General features: G+C 36.1%; 1 protein-coding gene across 1 annotated transcript in view; it reads right to left on the minus strand.

Annotated features, from left to right (window-relative positions):
- Nucleotides 1-13,753, minus strand: part of LOC118682658 (uncharacterized) — a 40,113-nt gene extending 26,360 nt beyond the window's left edge. The window contains exon 1 of the mRNA XM_036372001.2: nucleotides 13,555-13,753. Within this exon, the coding sequence (XP_036227894.2) occupies nucleotides 13,555-13,753 (199 nt within the window). The remainder of the gene's footprint in view (nucleotides 1-13,554) is intronic.
- Nucleotides 13,754-21,875: the final 8,122 nt, after the last annotated feature.

A 21,875-nucleotide genomic window follows, 5' to 3' on the forward strand; every position in this document is an offset into this window, starting at 1 on the left:
TAGGGTTGGTGTGGAATGTGTGTGGGATGCTATGTTGACTTACTCATTTAACCAATACGTTTAAAGTATGCCACCTTGTGACCAAAAATTGTCTAAATCGAACCAAAACTGTTTAAGCCCCTAAGTACTAAATATGTGGACCCCAGTGAATATAGTTGACCTTCTACCGAAAATATCAGCCAATCCACAAAGAAATCTCAAACGAGTATACTATTTGACTTTGCGAGAGTATAAAATGTTCGGTTACATCAGAACTTAGCCCTTCCTTACTTGTTTATTAACTTTTTGTTTTTTCCTTCTTCAGGAGCGTGGATGTTTTGACATTTCGGGCAACCGTCCAATACATCTGACTCCGAATAAGTTTTTTTAATGTGGTAACGTAAATTATTATTAAAAAAAGAAAAATGTTCTATTAAATTAAAAAAAAATATTTAATTATTTATTTTTGAAATATTTGAAGGTTAACTAAGATTTGCTCTTAGTTTTTAACTATTAAAAGGAAAAAACAATGCGGAGATTATTCTATTCGTTCAGAAGCTATTAAATAATCCATGCCAGATTGATCATTTCGCCACCTTTAGGTGAAATTCTATTACTTATCTAAACATTCTTATCAAACGGTGTGAAAAAGGGCAAAATCAGATGACTACCATCCCACTTCCCATATAATAAACTTTTCAATTCCATTTTAATTTTTCACTGTGCAGTATGCAAAACAAACATTGATGTAGTCATCAGAGTAAAACTTTGCACAAACAGTGCTCTCAAGGTGTTTAATTGTATGCCCACAAATTATCGAAATCGGAATATACATTTCAAGGACCCTTACACTAAATTTGTGCATAGCCCGCATGTATACCTATTATACATTTTTTCAAACTTCTGGATATTGGATGGAATACTTCCTACTTTAAATGAAAATATATATGTACGAAGATCCCGTATATCTCTTTATTTTGCGAGAATATAAAATGTTCGGTAACACCCCAACTTACTTTATTCCAAAAATCATCTTTTGTAACAGAGGTACATTGCCGAAGAGCGAATAAAAACTTCAAATTAAAAAACCGTTTGTGAAACTCCTTGTCAACTCGGCATTTTGAATTTTATTTGGTCTAGCCATATAGATTGTGGTGGGGCATGCTCAAGAGACAAAATTCCGTCGCAAACACTAACTCTTTTGCTCTATTATTATACCCTGAACAGGGTATATTAAGTTTGCACGAAGTTTGGTAACAGCCAGAAGAAAACGTAGGAGACCCTATAAAATATATCTGTAAATGATCAGCCTGACGAGCTAAGTCGATTTAGCATTGTCCGTCTGTCTGTGTATAAGCAAGGTAGTCCCTGAGATTTTGAGATATCGATCGCAAATTTAGACACGTCCTTTTCTATCCAAGAAGCTGCTCATTTGTCGGAATCGCCGATATCGGACCACTATTGTATATAGCTGCCATTAAAACTGAACCATCAAAGTCAAGTCCTTGTACGAAAAACTTTTTTGTTTGACAAGATATTATATGTATCTTCATGAAATTTGGCATGGACTATTATTTGTGTTGTTGTAGCAGTTATCCAATCCCCAATTGGATGATATGGTTCAAGTTGGTTGTCATCGAAATCATTTAGCGGTAGCTCTGTTTCGTCGGTTTCCGAACATTGAAAAAGGAGTGTTAGATGAGCAGGATTCATTTTGCATGCGAAGAGGTAGTTAGGTCTCGTTGCACGCAGAACATATTCGAGACACTTAATAAAAATCTGCAATACTGCTGCACTGATAAATGTTTGCAACACGGTTGGAACTACTCAGCTGATATTCGGCATTTGTTTTGCCTAGATTGTCGAAGTTGAATACGTAAATTGAAATAATGGAGTTTTCCATAAGTAATTTGCAGAATAATTTTGGGTCGGCTTTAGAATAATGTCCCAGGCTTTCGGGGATAAAATGGGTATGGGCGGAGAGAGGAGATATAGCCGCGGGAAACTTATAGTTTTCGAGATATTTACGTTTAAAGTTGAAAACTTCAACTATTTAAAGTACGTATTTTTACGATTTAAAATGAATTATACACTTATATTTTTCCCTTTTATATCCACTAACACTTGACTTATTCGTTTTTAGAATTTTTTTTTATATTAGATGCTGCAAGAATAGCTTTATTTCAATATTTAAATCATTTTTCAATTTTATTAATTTTGATAATAACAAAATGGTTGTGAATGTCAAAACATCAGTGTTGCCATACTAATATATTTTGTAAACGAAGAAAAATAAAATAAACAGAGAGATTGTACCCTAGATGCAGGAAACAACAAAAAAAGAGAATTTCTGCGCGTAAAAACTTTGGAACACCCCGGTGTTGGATCGACCAGGGTTATTTTTTTAAAGCGCGGCCGAAGACCGCCAACGCAAAAAAAAGTTCTGCGCGAAAAATATTTTGATACACCCCGGTGTTGGACCGACCAGGGTTATTTTTTTTGAAGCACGGCCGACGGCCGCCAACGCAATATGAAGTTCTACAAGAAAAAAGTAATATTGTCATAGAGGGTATAACATAATACTTAACATCAATGCTTTATATATACAATAGTTTATTTCTCTAGGTTTTGGATTCCTGTATTTGGGGTATTATCTGTCTTAATTTCTTTCAGTTCAATTACAAAAGATGTCGATAAGGTAACACTGGTTATTTGAAATTTTGCAACCCTTTTGTTATATTATTGAATTAAACTATTTTTGCACTATATAATGTAAAATAAATGTGTACAAACGAATTAGTGAAGTGTTAGTGGATATAAAAGTGGAAAATATAAGTGTATAACTCATTTGAAATCGAAAAAATGCGTACTTTAGTAGTAGTAGTAGTAGTCGAAATTTTGAACTTTAAACCCAAATATCTCGAAAACTGGAGGATCTCCTCTATCCGCCCATACCCATTTTATCCCCGAAAGCCTGGGACGTTATACTAAAGTTTTCCCATAATTTTGAAACTGTGTGGAAGGAGAAATGTGACCAAAACAGTTTCTTTTTTCAATACCATTAAATTGTATTGAGATGACATATATGTATTTTACCCATTTTCGGATGTCCCGTGAAACATTTAATGTAAGTTTGGTATCTTGATTTTGAAACAAATTTTAATAGGAGTATTTATAGAAATTAAAGACTGAACCATTTTATTTCAAAAAGGAGCGGTGAATACTTATTGGAGCAAAGCCTGCATACAACATTATGGAAACTGGGTAATAGTAGGGTGACATACCATGAACTTTCGGACAGATTTGGAATCGGGAAAAGAACAGACTCTTTTTTAAAACCGTTGTAGCTATATGAAAGCTTAAAAACAAGATTTCGTGGCCCTCTGTTTCTCGACAGATTAAGATCATCGAAGATTTCCAAAAAAGTTGAGTCAACTCTTTTCCATTTGTAGTAGAGTGCCTTTATGGAACTCACTTCTACATCCCCGAGAACAAATCCCATAAACTATTATGATCGAAAAGGAACCTATTCAATTATGATGCAGGTATGCGCATCTAATAGTTGGCCTAAAAAGTTTATATACGTATTTACAATATATTTGTAAGCTATATGTGACAGTAACTTTTGTTTCTGTTAGAAATATAAATATTAAAACCACACTTTATATATCACATGTCTCTTTATATGAATATAATACTCTTCATTAAATAGTTGTATGCGAGCAACATATACATACATATATACATGTGTATAAACATACACAGAGATGGGTACGCACCGTTTGAATTGTTGTATTTTCTTTTTATTTAGTCACTAATAAAACTTTGTTAAAGCAACACGCTTAATAGATTATGGGCCCAGGAAGCGTCACAGTGCGATTGAAAGAATTTTTCAATTGTTATATTTTATGAAAAAGTAATTCTGGACTTTGGTAAAAACTCTGAATTTATTCCGCGTCGGGTAATTGTATTTTTCTTCAAAAATTAATACGCCTTTGCAAATTTAGAAACTAAGAGAAAAAAATTACGATGTATGGCCTATGTCGATACAGAATGTCTTGATAACATCAGACCTGTGGGACGTCGTGTGTGGTGATTTCATTAAGCATGAATCAGAGGCAGATTTGAGCCAGTGAACCTAACTTGATAGAAAGGCATTAGCTTGCACTACTAAACCTGCGACCTTCACAAAGGCTGCTCATTAAGCCATGAAGTTCACATACCATCCGGTCCAATACACCAAGTGCAGTTGTACCAAAGATTCTTGCGTCTTAAAATGCAGGAGAGCAATAATGTACAAGAGCATGTTAATTCGTTCGTGAAAATTACAATCCGATTGGCAGAGCTTGGCATATACTTAGGCGATCCTGCAAAAGTGATTATGTTATTATATAGTCTGCCCAGAAGTTTCCAACACTTCGTTGTTGCAATACAAACTCGTGACAAGTTGCCAAGATTTAACGTTGTGAAATTAAAACTTCTAGACGAAGCTGAGAAGCATAATACAAATAAGAATCAGACAGAGAACGCTGAAAAAAGAGAGTACGCAACACACACGAAAGAATCGAAGGGAAAAAACAAAAAGAAAAGTAACGGCTCTGTTAACGGGCAAAGAAAGAGAATCGCGACAAAATCGCTACAGTGTTGGCAATGCGGGCAAACGGGCTACAATGCTGCGACTGTACTGTTTGCAGACAACAGTTATATTCACAGTGAAGGTCGTGGTACTGAACGCGTGAAATGGTATGAATGTGCTGTATATAAAGGAAATGCAGTGAAACTTTATGTCGGTGTCAAAGTCGATAGAAAATGGACATGATAGTTATACTCGAGCCAAAAAAACTGCAAAATTTGTTAATATTTGGAAATTATATTAATAATTGCTTTAATGTCCAGGTGTCTTCATCGCATTTGTGGCACAATAGATCCGGACTCTTAAATTTCAGCAGTCTTAATAAGATCGAAAAAAGAAAAAAATGGTAAACGGAATAAAATCAAAATTGGCAATGTGTGTGAGACATGTGCAAAAAGCGAAATTTGTGTATAACAAATTCCAAAGGTACATGTTTTGCAATTGATCACCACCTCATTAGCTAAATTTGCCATTTTTGGAAAATAATAATGACGTAGGATTTTCCTGAGCGGCCCAATGCGCGCGATTGTGTTCGTGATGATAATTTCAGTTGGTTCACCTTTGTTTGTAATGTCGACAACGATATTCTTGCAGTGCCAGAATTTAGTTGCCGGAAAATTGTATACTGGCCAATGTCGGTAAATCACAGTAAATCGCGTTTGCTGAGTTGGTACTAACGAGTAGTTTAATTACTTCGAATAGAGCATTTTTATCGGCAAAATTTATTAGGTGGCGTATTTTTCTGCCAAACAGTATGATGTCTCTTGTTAACGGAAATTTGGCTTCTGCGAGAATGAACTGGTTCTTGAAGCAATTTAAAGACTTTTTTGTCGAATCGAGCGTGTAGGATAATGATATATCACTGTGAATTGTCGCAACAACTTCATTTTCTAGATTGTTCACATTCTGTAGGGACAAGGCATCCGCCACAAAATTTTCTTTGCTGGGTTTGTAGAACACTTTTGCATTGTGTTCATCAATGTATGGTTACTCACTTTTTGTTTTTTTATTCTTTCAGAATTCGGTTAGCAATCATAATTGAAATACAATTTCACTTATGTATATTATAATGTAATAAATATTTTCAATTTTTTAATGTCAAAAACACTTGATTTTCTACTTTCATTTTAGGGCACTTCACGGACGAACTGCGCTGCTACGTTTTCGTTTTACGAACGGGTGTCGCGAAAAAAAAACAATAATAACATTATCGGCATTATGTATGTACACATATGTTCTTAAACATTGGCACATTTCCCGCACTACATATATACCGCAACCCAACATTTTTGCTCTTCTCATTTCTCTTATATATTCTCTTAAAACATATATAAAAATTTTACATAGTATAATATAGTTACAAGTATATATACATAATATAATATATTAGGTCAAGTAAAAAGTTCGTTTTTATCTAAGTGGCGTTATTGTCCATAGTACTAGTACTGCGTGTCGCATCATGTCATACTATACGGCGCTGAAAACGTGTTTATTCGCGCAAAAAGTTTGTCTTTGGCAGTTTTTCGATTGATTGACTCAGTACGTTGTGAGCGCTCGTCAAAAATGGACACCAGCAAAGAGAAAATTCGCTATATCTCACAATTTTTCTTCGATCAAGGCGAAAAAGCAGCCAAAGCGGCTGAGAAAACTATTTTAGTTTATGCTCCCGATACTGTAAACGAACATGTAGAACAAAAGTGATTTGCTAGGTTCCGTTCCGGTAATTTCGATGTCAAAGATGCACCACGCCTTCGAAAGCCTGTCGTCGAAAATTGCGATAAAATCATGGAAAATAGTGGAAACAGACCCCCACGTGAGCACTTATTTAATTACTGAGGAACTAAAGATAAGCCAGAAAACCGTTTGGAATCATTTGCATAACCTTGGACTCAAAAAGAAGCTCAATGTTTGGGTGCCACACGAACTAACGCTAAAAAACATGATGGACCGAATTTCCATCTGCGAATCGCTGCTGAATCGCCACAAAATCGACCCATTTCTGAAGCGGATTGTGGTCAAAGCTCGGGGAAGCGGCCCAGATGGTGGCCAAGACCGGATTGACGGCCAGGAAGGTTTTGCTGTGTGTTTGGTGGGATTGGCAAGGAATCATCTACTACGAGCTGCTCCCCTATGACCAAACGCTCAATTCGGCCCTCTACTGCCAACAACTGGACCGCTTTAAGACAGCACTCGTCCAGAAGAGGCCGTCTTTGATCAACAGGGGCCGAATTGTGCGCTATCAGGACAACGCCAGGCCTAACACGTCTTTGGTGACGCGCCAGAAGCTCCGGGAGGTCGGATGGGAGGTCCTAATGTACCCACTTTATAGTCCCGACCTGGCACCAAGTGATTACCATCTTTTCCTGTCCATGGCGAACGCGCTTAATGGTGAGAAGTTGGCCTCAAGAAAGGTACGTGAAAATTAGCTCTCCGAGTTTTTTGCCAATAGGGACGCAGCCTTCTACGAGTGGGGTATAATGAAGTTGCCATCTCGTTGGCAACAAGTTTACGAACAAAACGGCGCATAGAACAAACAATATATAGATATATATAGTAAAAACGAATATACATACATACAAAATATACAAATTATTCGCGAGTGAAACGAATACCCGGCAAGTAAGCTCGGCAAATTGTATGATAATAATAATACGGACATACATTTTAACAAAATCTAAATTAACTTGTAAGATAGAAAACAAAATTAATTACAACAGACTAATTTTACAATCGAAGCTTTCAACAGCAAAAAAAAAATTTTTTAACTACAGCTTTGGGCAGCAAACTAAAATTTTTTTTTTTACAATCATATTATTACAATTATATTTATTAAATTTAATACAAAACTATTTAAATAGCTAGCTAATAGTTTTCTTTTTAATTCAAAGCATTATAAATGCAATCTGATAAATCAAAAGAGGTTAAACCACGAACACCTCTATCATTAGAAATATAAAAAATGGCTGATGATAATAAAGCACAAGACACACCCGCAGAAGCTACACGTTCAAAGCAGAGTGCAAAACAAAAAAGAACCAAAGACAATTCACTGTCAAGGTTCATAACTGAAAGTAACAGTTTTATTACATACTGCACACGATTTTCGGCTTCGCCTATTAACGACAATACAAAATCAGTTCTAAATTAAAAAATTCAAAGCATAGATAATATATAGGCACGCGTTCTGGCAGCGTACGATACAATACTAGATACTGACGACGCTGAAGAAATAAATTTATTAAGGCCCTTTAGAGCCACTACTCCTCCTCCGAGAGTGGTTACAAATCCAAAGGAAAACCTAGATACATGTATATTTTTAAAAGTACCAGCTTGTGATACTGAAGTTTTTAATGGAGGTTATGATCAATGGCCGTCCTTCCGGGACATGTTCACTGCCGTATATATCAACCATCCTAAACTTTAACGAGCACAAAAGCTGTACCGTCTCAGGTACAACACAAAAGGGGAAGCAGGCACTGGTCGAAAGATACGAAAACGAAAGAGTATTGGATTTACCAAAAATTCAACAAGAAACCAGTCAAGAATTTCAAAAACTATATTCGACAGTGACTAATTGCTTATCCGTGTTAGAAACACAAAATGTATCCACAGAATCGTGGGACCCTGTCCTAGTAAATATTTTCGTAGCGACACTACCGGATGCTGCATTGCTACGATGGGTGCAATCACTAGTGGCAGGAAAGAAATTGCGAATTGCATTGAATCGAATGAAAGAATTTTTAACAACTCAGTAGGAAATAGCTGAGCGAGTAGACAAAAAGGTAGTTAAGCCAAAAGGTCATCAAAATGACTCAAATAAACACTTTTTTAAACCCCAAGTCAGTAATAACACACAATATAATAGACACGTTAATAGAAGCCAAACGTATGAAATAAAACAAACCATAGGCAATCATTATGTGAAATCTGCAACAAAGGAGGACATAATATAAGATCTTGCGAGAAATTTAAAAAAATGTCCGTTTCAGATAGAAACAATCTTGTCCCACAACATAAACTTTGCATCAACTGTCTGTAAAATTCTCACGGGACAAAAGACTGTGAAAGCAAATTCAGTTGTGTGTACTTCAATGACGACATCACTCATTGCTTCGCATAACCAATTTTACAAATATGAAGCAAAATCATATACATAAAACCACGGGTCTAGTCGCGACAACCAAATCAGGTAATCCCGTAATCCCGAATCTCGAAAATAAAGAGGAACACGCATGTTGCTCAAAAGCAGCAAAAATTCAAGCTCTTCATTCAGAGAATGAAAGCAAAATTCTTTTACCCACAGCGGACATTTCTATAGAACATAAGAGAGATTTATTCAAATTAAGAGCATTAATAGATCTAGGCTCTCAAAGATCCTTTATATCATCAAAAGCTCAGAATCGGCTAAACTTGCCAGTAAAAAGTTCCAGTTTTCAAATTTCGGAAATGGGGAAGAATTATAAAAAATTCAAATAAAGTTTGCCCAATCACCATAGTCTCTCCAAACGCGGATATACGAATATATTTGCATCCAAGCTATGAAGTAAAAAAAAAACAGTGGGAAAAATCTCCATATCTCAAATTTGCAGATTCTAACTGCCATACCCTATCACAAATCGACATATTATTGGGCAGCGACTTAATACCTCAAATAATTCTTGAAGGTATAGAAAAAATCTCTAATAAATTGTTAGCCCAAAACACAATCTTTGGATGGATATTAAGTGGCCAAGTCACAGAAAAAATTAATTCCTTCACAACTCAAGATGAAAATATTTCAAACGAATATTTAACTAATCAACTCAAAAATTCTGGGAAGTAAAAGAATTACTCCAGATCACATAACCTTCTGAAGAAGACCTGGCATGCGAAGCATATTACAATACAAGTCCACAACAACAAGAAACGAACATGGTTGTTATGTTGGGCGACTCCCGTTCAAGCCCACCTTCCCGGAACCTATAGCTCTAGGCCACTAGATGTAGAGAAAATGGCAAATTTTAGTACATAAAGATTACCGAGATTTCCAACGTCTAGTCTTCCGAAAATCAAGTAATAGTCCAATCAGCGGCTATATACTTAAAACAGTTACTTTTGGCATCAATTGTGCACCCTATTTAGCCATTAGGACATTACATGAAGTGGCAAAAACCTGTAAAACAAATTTGCCTTTAGCAACTTATGTGCATAAACAAACATACGTTGACGATATTCCATCAGGTAGCCACAGTCTCTCATTAGCGTGCGAATCACTATCTCAAGGGATCAAAGTACTAAATTCAGCCGGGTTCCCCTTTAAGAAAATTTGATCAAATCATCCTGAGATAAGAAGAAAACATAAAACTTCCCTTTTTATGTATTAGATACAAACTTCCTTAAATATGAAAAGGCCAGTACTAAAACAAAACTCTCGGGATTCAATGGAATGCGATAACATATCAATTCTCATATACAATTGAGTCAATATCTGCAATATCCGCCATAACCAAACGTCAAATACTTTCCTCGGTGGCAAAACTTTCCGACCCCGCAGAATGGCTTTCGCCAATAATGATTCAAGCAAAAATCCACATTCAAGAACTGTGGCAAGATGGCACTGAATGGGATGAGCGAGTAAAACCCTTACGTTTAACAAAGTGGGTTCAATTTGCTAACAATCTACATACCATTTCGGAAATTCGAATTCCTCGATGGGTAAATTTCGCAACTGACGATAATGTAGAATTACATGGATTCTGTGATGCCTCTGAAAAGGCCTATTGTGCAACAGTGTACGTGCGCACTGAATATGATAACAAAATATCGTTACGCCTTTTGGTAGCCAAAGCCAAAGTTGCTCCTCTGAAGACACTAAGCCTGCCACGGCTCTAATTGAATGGTGCACTTCTGTTAGCAAAATTAGTTTCAATTGTCCAAACCCATCTGAAACTAACCAATCACAAAATGCACCTTTGGTCAGACTCAGAAATAGTTTTAGCATGGTTAGAAAAACCACCATGTACCTGGAAGACTTATGAATCTAACCGTATATCTCAAATATTGGCGCAGCACAATGGTAACATGTTGCAAGTGCAGATAATCCAGCGGATCTTGGGACAAGATGCTGCAAACCACTTCATCTCACCAGCATTACATTCTGGTGGAACGGCCCAACGTGGTTAACAGAATCACAAGAAGTTTGGTCAAAGTCTTCCGCACGCAATATCATAGCTCCTGAAACTAACGCATTCCAACCTGCAACATGCCAAGGTCAGCCTTATTACTCAGCCTTATTACATATACACAAACTCGCTATTTCATTCGGGAGAAATCAAAGTTAGTCGAAAGACGACCACTCTATAAGGGAAGCTCACTTTTTGTTTTAAATCCTTTTTTGGACACTAAAGGATTAATCCGGGCACATGGAAAACTAGTGAATTCCAGCCTTAGTCATAACGAACGACATCCCATTATTATTCGAGAAATCCCGTTTTACTTATTTATTTTTTACATATCTTCACCAACTTACATTACACGATGAGCATCGCTTGATGCAACAAATGGTCCGACTAGAATTTTATATACCGCGTCTAAAGCCACAAATTAAAAGAACGATTTTTATGTGTAAACAATGCACATTGTAGAAGCACAAAATACGCACGAAGATCATGGCAGCTTTGGCACCTCAACGCTGCAATTTTGCTCTTCACTTTACCATTACTGGGGTCGATTTTGCTGGACCTTTCCAGATAAAGACCTCTATGTTAAGGTCTTCTTCATTCAGAAAAGGGTATGTGGCTGTCTTTTTATACTTCACGACAAAAGCAGTACTCCTCGAGCTATGTTCGGATCTGTCTACTGCGACTTTTCTCGCAGCATTTGCACGCTTTGTCGGACGACGCGGATTTCCATCAAAAATTACTTTATTGGAGCTCAAAGAGCCACAGAGAAAGAGTTTGTAAAATTTACTAAAGAAATTGTTAAAAAATATGCACCACAAGGAATCGATTGGTAGTTTATACCCCCTTATTCTCCCCAGATGGGCGGTTTCTGGGAATCAGCTGTATAAAGCTTTAAGTCTCATTTAAAGGAAACGACATGTAATCATAAATTCAATTAGGAGGAATTTACCACACTACTCGTTCGTATGGAAGCCATACTAAATTCAAGACCCAGCTCACTACGCTCACTCACTCGCAAGATCCCTCCGATTTCACAGCTCTTACACCTGGACATTTCCTCTGAGGAGCTCCACTCCTCGCCATACCTGAGGCAGAAGGAGGCTCACTTAATTTAATAGACCGATGGGAAAAAATTAAGATACTTCATCCTGAATTCAGCCATAGATGGAAGGAAGATTACCTTAAAGATCTCCATAAGAGACATCGGTGGAAAACGATCCATAAGAAACCAAATGCGTGCGAATGAGTCATCATGCATGATGAATGCCTTTCTCCAACCGAATGGCGACTAGGCCGCATTGATAAGGTCCATCGGGGACGAGATGGTCACATAAGAATAGTAGATGTACGAACACAAACTAGTATACTAACTCGACCATTAGTAAAATTGTGTTTTCTTCCGAACACCGAAAAACCACTCTATTGGCTCCTCTCTGAACCACCTCGTACTTTTGATTAACTTCATCAGTGAGACAAGTTTTATCCGTGCAACCGCCGAGACGTCGTCAAGAAACCCACGACCGATGGCTGCGATTCTTTTCCTATATTGCGCTGCGCAATTCCATAGAAGATGTTTAATGGTCTCCTCCTCTTCTACTTCCTGACAGCTTCAACAATAGTCGTTACATGGCGTACCAAGTCTACTTGCATGTCTGCCTATTAGACAGTGGTCTGTTAGTACTCCTGCTAGAGCTCTTATATCATTGAATTTTAGCAGTCGGCAAGTGCGGCTCATATTTCATTCATGGCACGTTTGCCTGCTAGTTGAGCAAGTCAAGGACTGATTCCACTGACACTCGGCTATGTTAATGTCAGAGGCATATTCATGTCCTCCTTACCAGGATCTAGTTGTAGGGTGGTGCCTGTGTCATGGCACCCATTGCAGGATTTCCGTGATATAGGATGTCATATCCGCTAGAAGATCATAGCATTCTCTCACTGTCGTCGACGAAATCCTATGAGACATCAAAGATTTCAAAGCCGCCTGGCTGTCTGTATATATACATATATTTCTTGATGTGATCACACTTCTTGTCAGTACAAGAAGGCTTTCTTTAATTGCGGTGACCTCCGCTTGGAAGACACTGCAGTGGTCTGGTAACTGGAAGGCGATTTTGGTATCTAGTTTAGCTGAGAAGACACCGCCGCCTACTCGGTTATCCAGTTTGGAACCATCCGTATAGAAGCTTATCCCTGCTTCTTTGTCCACTACGCCCCTTTCCCACTCCTCTCTGGAGGGGAAGGCAATATTGGGGACGGGATTTATATTCAGCTCAGTAGGACTGCGATAATCCGTGGTTATGGGGAGAAACGGGAACTTCCTAAGTATCATAGAATGCCCCTTGTTGCTGGCGACTAGTAGGGAGGATTCCCTCAGCCTCAGAGCCGACTTCGCTGCCTTTTGCTTGAAAAACAGATCTGTTGGGAGTAAGTGTGAAATTACATTGAGTGCCTGACTTGGCGTAGTTCTGAGAGTCCCACTTATGCAAATACTGGCTGATCTTTGTATATTTTCCATGCTTCTAATCGCATATTTCTTTTCTGTAATTGGCCACCAAACTAATATATCGTAAGTCATGATCGGCCTTAAAATTGCTGTAGAGCCAGTGAGCTACCCTAGGCGTCAGTCCCCATCTGGGCCCCACCATTTTTTTACACGTGTAAAGCGCTGTAGCTGCTTTCTTTACCCTCGCTTCCATGTGTTGTTTCCAAGAAAGCTTCCTGTCCAAAATTAGTTCCAAGTAGTTTGCTTTATCTCCTATCGTTAACACGTACACTCACCTTGCTCAGTGTTCACCACATCACTCGAGGACTCCATTGGATCCTCCTCGACTTTGTATTCCGATTCCGATCTAAAGTTTTCTCCTGCGTCTGACTTGTAGGTCATAACCTTCACTTTTGTGAATCCGTGGTTGATCTCTCCGCCACTTTTCGCTAACGGTTCTACGGATTCCTTTGTTAGAAGCAACAGAATCTGCATTGTGACTCGTTTCGTCTCCACACCAGATTCCGCTGCGGGGTAATCGAAGGCCCTGGCGAATCTCCATCCCCCAGTTGACAAATTCGGGTTTCAGGCTCTTATGAGCTGCATTATCTGGTCCGGCTGCGATGGTGTAGCCGGGATCCATACCCTTGCCCTCGGTCGGGATGGGATATCTTTTTTGTCTATCGCTACTAGCCTGGCTCCAGGGTAGACCACCCCCACCTTAGATATTGCGGCCTTATATAGCTCGAGCGATTTCTCGTCGTCACACGCTATCATCTTTATCTGACCCTGATACAATTCGACATCCGTACATGACGGGGGTGGACCTGGAAAATTTTAAATATTTATTACATTATAATATATATAAGTGAAATTGTATTTCAATTATGATTGCTAGCCGAATTCTGAAAGAATAAAAAATATAAGCAAAGTGAGTAACCATACACTGATGAACACAATGCAAAAGTGTTCTACAAACCCAGCAAAGAAAATTTTGTGGCGGATGCCTTGTCCCTACAGAATGCAGCGACAATTCACAGTGAGATATCGTTATCCTACACGCTCGATTCGACAAAAAATCCTTTAAATTCACCACCATCCACCTAATAAATTTTGCCGATAAAAATGCTCTATTCGAAGTAATTAAACTACTCGTTAGTACCAACTCAGCAAACGCGATTTACTGTGATTTACCGACATTGGCCAGTATACAATTTTCCGGCAACTAAATTCTGGCACTGCAAGAATATCGTTGTCGACATTACAAACAAAGGTGAACCAACTGAAATTATCATCACTAACACAATCGCGCGCATACGGCCGCTCAGGACAATATTAAACAAATCTTTCGCGATTATTATTTTCCGAAAATGGTAAAATTAGCCAATGAGGTGGTGCTCAATTGCAAAACATGTACCAAAGCGAAACACGACAGGCCCCCAAGAAACAAATGCTTGGGGTAACACCAATTCTATCATATGATGGAGAAATGCTCCACATTGACATTTTTCAACGGACAAAAAATCGTTCGTTGAGTTGACAAGTTCTCGAAGTTTGCTGTTGTACAACCTATCACGTCCCGCACGGTAATGGGTGTAAAAATGTCCATTATCCAACTTCTAAATTTGTTTCCTCAAACTAAAACAATTTATTGCGACAGTGAAGCCGCTTTCATTTCGGAGACAATTAGATCACTGTTAAAATACGGGTAAGACATAGACATTGTGAATGGGTTCAGGGGCTGACTACTATGGTCAGCCGCGGTAACCTGATATTTGACTATTCTGCAAATGTCTACGTTATCGCTTATGCTGAGTCGGCTTGCCGGCTGTAGCTTTGTAGCTTATATTTTGATTGTAGCAGTTTATAATTTGATTCACAATAAACACATTAACTTACACAACGTTTGGAATTGTCTAAAACAATAAATGATAATATTTCATTAACTACACAACGTTTGGAATTGTGTAACGCAACAAAGAATAATATATTTTAATATCTACACAACGTTTGAAATTGTGTAAAGAATACTATTTCATTAACTACACAACGTTTGGAATTATGTGAAGCAATAAAGGATAATATCTCATTAACTTATACACGCGGCAGAAAAAGTCTGCGTACACGCTTATGTTTTAATTTATTTTGTTAAAAAATATTTTTATACTCTCGCAACCTTTTGCTACAGAGTATAATAGTTTTGTTCACCTAACGGTTGTTTGTATCACCTAAAACTAATCGAGTTAGATATAGGGTTATATATATAATATATATAAATGATCAGGATAAAGAAACGAGTTGAAATCCGGGTAACTGTCTGTCCGTCCGTCCGTGCAAGCTCCAACTTCAATAAAAATTGAGATATCTTTATGAAACTTGGTAGACATGTTTCTTGGTACCGTCAGACGGTTGGCATTGCAGATGGGTGTAATCGGACCACTGCCACGCCCACAAAACGCCATTAATCAAAAATAAATAAATTGCCATAACTAAGCTCCGCAATAAGATACAAGACTGTTATTTGGTACACACGATCACATTAAGTAGGGGCATTTGCAGTTAAAAATTTTTTTTTAAACTGGGCGTGGTCCCGCCTCTAATAGGTTTAATGTGCATATCTTCTAAACCGCTAACGCTATAATAACAAAATTCACTGGAAGCAAATGTTTTTAGCACTTCTATTGACGGTGTGAAAATAGTTGAAACCGGTTGGCAACTCCGCCCACTCCTCATATAACGGTACTGTTAAAACTACTAAAAACCATTTTAAATTCCATCTGATTCTTTCACTTTCCACTATGCAAATCAGGCAACAATGACTGTATCGGCCAACAATGACTTTGCGTGAATAATGCGATTAAAGTATGCCACCTTGTGGCCAAAAATTGTCTAAATCGAACCAAAACTGTTTAAGCCCCTAAGTACTAAATATGTGGACCCCAGTGCCTATAGTTGACCTTCTACCGAAAATATCAGTCAATCCACAAAGAAATCTCAAACGAGTATACTATTTGACTTTGCGAGAGTATAAAATGTTCGGTTACATCCGAACTTAGCCCTTCCTTACTTGTTATATACTAAATTTGAAAATAAAATCAAATTAAGTGCTTATTACTAGTATGTTACATAATCCAACAGAATTTAAAGAAGAATAATCTGATACTATAGTTTTATCGATAAATTTACACAAAATTGTTTTTTCGCAGCGCAGAAAAAGTCTGCGTACAAATAATAAATGGGAATTCTTCTCGTAAAAATCAATGTTCAAAGTGTGGTAAAGTTATAGTTTTACTTGTTTGCGCAAAAGTAGCAATTTTAAACGATTTTTGTTTTATTCAGTTTGATATTAAATTTAGAACATCGAAAAAAAAAGAAAGGAAAAACAAAGGGATCCTCTGTAAGAATAATAATGATTATACGGTAAAATACGGTGAAATCGGTCGAATTGTTGGGGGAACACATTCTTCCATAAAAGGAATAATAACAAATTACAAACATACCGATTTTTTTTTATATCTTGGCCCGTCCAGAGCGGTCAAAAATACTAGCATAACGTGAAACATGTAGCCATGTGGCAGAAAGTATGACTTACTGCAACCAAAATCACTCATAAGAAGTCGCACACAGTAAGTCATTCATATCATCACTCAATAGGCAAGTGTCTTCGCGAAAGAGCACTTAAACAAGCCCCGAGAGCTTTGTGCAAAAGGTTATTTTGTCCGATGAAAATAAATTTTGGGTCTTTGGAATGAAAAGCCGAAAGATTTTATGGCAAAAGACGAGCAAGGCACTCGATAATCTTGGTGAATACTGTGAAGCACGGTGGTAGAAAAGTAGTGATATGGGGGTACATAGCTAGTAATGAAGTGAAGGAAGGGACTGCTATTCTATAGAATAACGACCCGAAGCATACAGCATAGACATAGTTAAGCTTTACAACGTTCCCAAGCAACTTCAAACATCACCAGAATTACCAGATTTGAATCCTAAAAAGCACCTATGGAATTCACAGGAACGTAAAATCCGCCAACGCACAATTATCTTAAAGGATACGCTCAAGGATATGCTGAACGAGGAATGGGCTCACATCTTTTCGACAGAAATCTCTGAGCTTGTCTATTTCATGCCAAAAACTCGAGCGAAAGTTTTAACCCTTTGGGAATATTCGACTTTCTATTAAATTTTAAGAAGAATTCGGTGGAAGAATATCTTTGCTCCACTAATGTACCCTGTACGCAGACTTTTTATAATGGATTTGTTTATAAGTTGAAAATCAAATAAATCGGTTTTTATAAAAAGTACATAAAATAATTTTGTACAACAATTTATTTTTGTTGGTAGCTTGTGTGCAGACTTTTTCTGATAGACACTTTCTTCTTTAAAAATACAAGCATTTCATTTACTGAAATCCTACTCCATTTACTTGGCGGACTTACAATACTCCTTTTCAAGTCTCTTTCTGAATCACTGTCGTTCTCATCAAATATTTACCTTGAAGGGAAGACTGTAGGTTTTGCTCTTGGGGTTGAATGGAGTGTTTTCTGCCATATACATTATCAAAATCTTAAAAAAAATCCCATGTTGTGACAGCTCTCCGTCGAGTTGTTCTACCTTTCCTTCCACTGCGTGTTTTCGGGGCCCACAGCCTTTATTTTTTCGAGAACTTTACCCCAGAGAACCGATTTCTTTCTCGCAGCAAATTCCGGCTCCATATTCAACCGAAAATTTACGAACAATTTATGTAAGCTGTTGCTAAATTTTTCGCTGACATATAAAATGACCACAAATATATTAGATATATATACATCCATTACATATATATAAATTAGATATAATTTATAGGATATATAAATTAGATATAAAATATTTTATTATAAATAACTATTTTGCTCACCTTTCATTTTACATATCAGACGTGCAAACACAAAATTTTTTATGAAAATTTATTTCACTAACACCCCCAGAGCCACTCTGAGAAGTCCCCTGACTTCTTTTATTTGTAATTTTAAAACTCACATTCGTATGTTTTCTTCTTAAGATGAGAATAACAATAGTTATACTTATTAATGTAATTATAATTACGGTGACGCTAATGCCATAAATTATATTCTTATGATATTTTACCTCTTCAATTTCTTTGATGTTTTTAAAATTATTTAGTACTATATTATCAAAGCTTATTTTTGTCTCATAAGTTTTATTCAACATCCTCACAGGATGTACAAGTTTCTCAATACATTTAGTTTTGTTGTTACTAAAACTTTCTTGATTGATCTTTATTTTACAATTTGCGAAATTTATTATATAATTATTTTGCAATATGAAGCTCCTTTCATCACAAGTCTGAATGAGGCTGTCATTATGTGCATGCTTTTTCATCAAGGTGTCATCAATTATTTCTTGAATTAGTGTTCTATTTTTATACATAAATTTACAATCATCAGTAAAGATACAATTCTTGCTCAGTTTTAATTTTTCAAATACAGTATTTTCTTTATACACATAGTGTTCTTTATTTATTATTACAATTAATTCATCTTCTTGACTTATTTGCAAGTTTTGTTTATTTGGTAATGGAGTTGTTAAGTTTACATTATCTTAAAAAAAAACTTCTTGGGATTTGTATAGCGAATATTATTGCTTCCTGTTTGTATGCCACAGCTCCTATTTTGGCTAATTAATCAATAATTAATAAAAATCAATATCGAACCCATCTATTTCAGTAAGTCACGGCAACGGAAGCTTCAATACATTGAAGAAAATAGCGCGTACACATATACACACCGTGCAACCAATACGTAAGAAAGGGATGAACGATCACACGTACACAAGAAGTTCCCAAAGAAACTCATAGAAACTTAAATAGAAATATGAATAAAATGCATAACTGGTAGCTTTGTTTTGACGTCACGGTTTTTCAGTATAAAATAGAATTAAACACTCTTGATTTTTTTTTCAAAATTATGAAATTGAAACACATTATGTGAACGCTCTGTTGTGACCGCATTGCACAATATATACTCATATATATACCCATAGGCATTAGACTGCCTACATACATATAACCGAATATCACCTTAATTATTTGTAAAAACAGAGTCGGAGAGAATGTTGACCAGGCTGGGTTGCTAATATCAGATAGAAGAAAAGCACTAAACGCTTAAAACGTCAGCAAGTGTTTTATTGGGGAATGAAGTACTCTACCGAAACGTATTTTAAGTATAAATTTAAGATAAAAAATTGTATATGTAAGTTAATTCATTTTTTTGCGTTTTCCGTTATTGTTTACGGTTTGTTTTAAAAATAAATCCTAAGATTATTTTATGTCTCAGTCGAAATGAAGGTGGAAGTTTAAGTCTTCGAATTATACAAGACGTTCTCACAACCACATTCGAAAATGCTTCTTATTCCGGCTTGTCAACCATAATATTTTCTTTGATAGTTTCGGGCTTAATTTTGTTAAAAAAATTCTCTAGAGATTTAGAGGTCATATGTTTTATAACCCCATATATGAGGTATTTTTGAAAGCAAACGTTTCGAAAAGTTACGGACTTAAGTAAAACACATCTATTCATCAACGCAAAGATGTTGTTCATGGGGAACTTTCCCGATGGTCAACTCCTCTATTAGCGGGCATACTTTCAACATCCAGTCGTAATTTTTATCAGTTAATAAAATCAACATCTTCCATTTTTACATTTATTTGGATTCAGATAAACCATCTTTATTCTAGTCGATTAGGCGATTTTGGGCAATATTAAGCTATGTCACAAACGAAAAATTACCAATAAAAGTTGATTATCACTTGCATTTAATTACACACTCTAAAACTAAACAAGTTTTATACTAATGGACTACAGATTCGACTGTTGTTCGATTTTACATTAGTAACTATAACCATTTATTACGTCGTCAAAAAATTTTGTAATGAAAATTTTTAGCGCTAAAAGTTCCAAACAATACGCTTTTTTACTCTAACGAGTACCCATTATTTGAGTCACTATGTGTCACATGCATTACATTATCCAATTGGAATCAATTGAACCGTAACATAGAAATCGAGCCAATAATAGGGTTATAACATAACTGACATAAGGCCTGATAATGAGTTAACGTACGAAATGTTGTAAGATGTCGTATCTCTCTTAGAGATTTTATACCTTTGAAAAGTTTGAGCCTAGAACTGCTAATGAACTTTATTGGAAGCGAATTAATGTAAAAAATGTTCTTTGACATTTTTTGAAGAAATCTGTGAACAAATTAATGTGACGGAAATTGTCATCTGAATTTAAGCAGTTGTAGTTAAACAATAAAGCTTGATTTAAAAAAATATTAATAGAAATGGGAACTAACAAAATACTATTTGTTTTATAGTTTTAAAATATTTTAATCAGTTATTTTGTACAAATACATAGAATGGTGAAAAATTTGTTGAGCTTGTGGAGCAAAATCCAGAAACTAGACAAGGCAAGCTACAATTTGGAAACAGTAAATATAAAGTAAAGGAATCATAAGAAGTTTTTCGAACATAAAGAGTCGATACAATCTACTACTCTAAGAAATATACTTTTTGAGTAAAATAAAATTTTTGAAATGTTTCGCTCCTCTGCAGTCATTTTTGTTTAATCTGCTGCGCACAAATATAGTATTAATGGTATTTAATAGTAGGTTTTATAAAACTATAGATATCGTTAAAATCATTTAAGACACATTCTTGATAACTATCAACAGGAAGGAAATGGATTACTGCGTGAAACAGTATTTAAAAGCCATTTAATTGTCAATAAAACTTTGGTTTATGTGGTGTTCAAGTTCATTTTTGTCATCGCAACATAAATCAAAACTAACGTCCAATGTAATAATTATTAACCTTTTCGTAAGTAATAACTGAATTGATTTGCTTAGATTATTCATTTAAAAATTTTCAACTGTTCAATTATCTGTCAAATCTTCAATGAAACTTCGACTTAAAATTGTTAAAGTTCGTAAGAGTTGATTCAACTTCAATTCGACTGAGTGGAGTTGAAACCCGTAATAGGGGTATTATTTTTATCCATCCATTTATTGTAAAGACCTTTCGAACCATCGGTATACTTTTGGTGTTGAAGCCCTACCGAAGTCCACGCGACCGCTCTATATGTTGCTTTTAATCTAACAAACATGGGATACATATAAATCATGTTTCTAGGCCTTGGGCTATAAGGCCAAGCGAAGCCTTAATTACACTTGCGTGAGAGCATTATGAGAAGTAGTTAAAGTTCCAATATTCTCACCCAAGGTGCATTTTTTGACAAAACGAAAAACAAACATAGCCGTCTGTGGTAAATCAGAATATTTTTGTATTACTCAATGAACTATTTTTAAGTTCTTACCAGTGGTGAGGGAAAGGTAAAGACTTTCAACTACAGGAATCCCGCTTAATTGAACACTTAATCAATTAAAAAAATTCAAATGAGCACTTTAAGTATTTATTTAGTTTTTAGTAATATTTAGATATTCTTTTTTAACATTAAACGGAAAAAATATTAGGAACAATAACAATACTATGCACTTATGTATTTAGAGATCGTGCAAATTTTTAGCCAGTTATGTTATAAAATATATAAAAAAACTTAAG

This window comes from Bactrocera oleae, chromosome 4 (genome assembly GCF_042242935.1).
Source record: "Bactrocera oleae isolate idBacOlea1 chromosome 4, idBacOlea1, whole genome shotgun sequence".
In the NCBI taxonomy this organism is placed as follows: domain Eukaryota; kingdom Metazoa; phylum Arthropoda; class Insecta; order Diptera; family Tephritidae; genus Bactrocera; species Bactrocera oleae.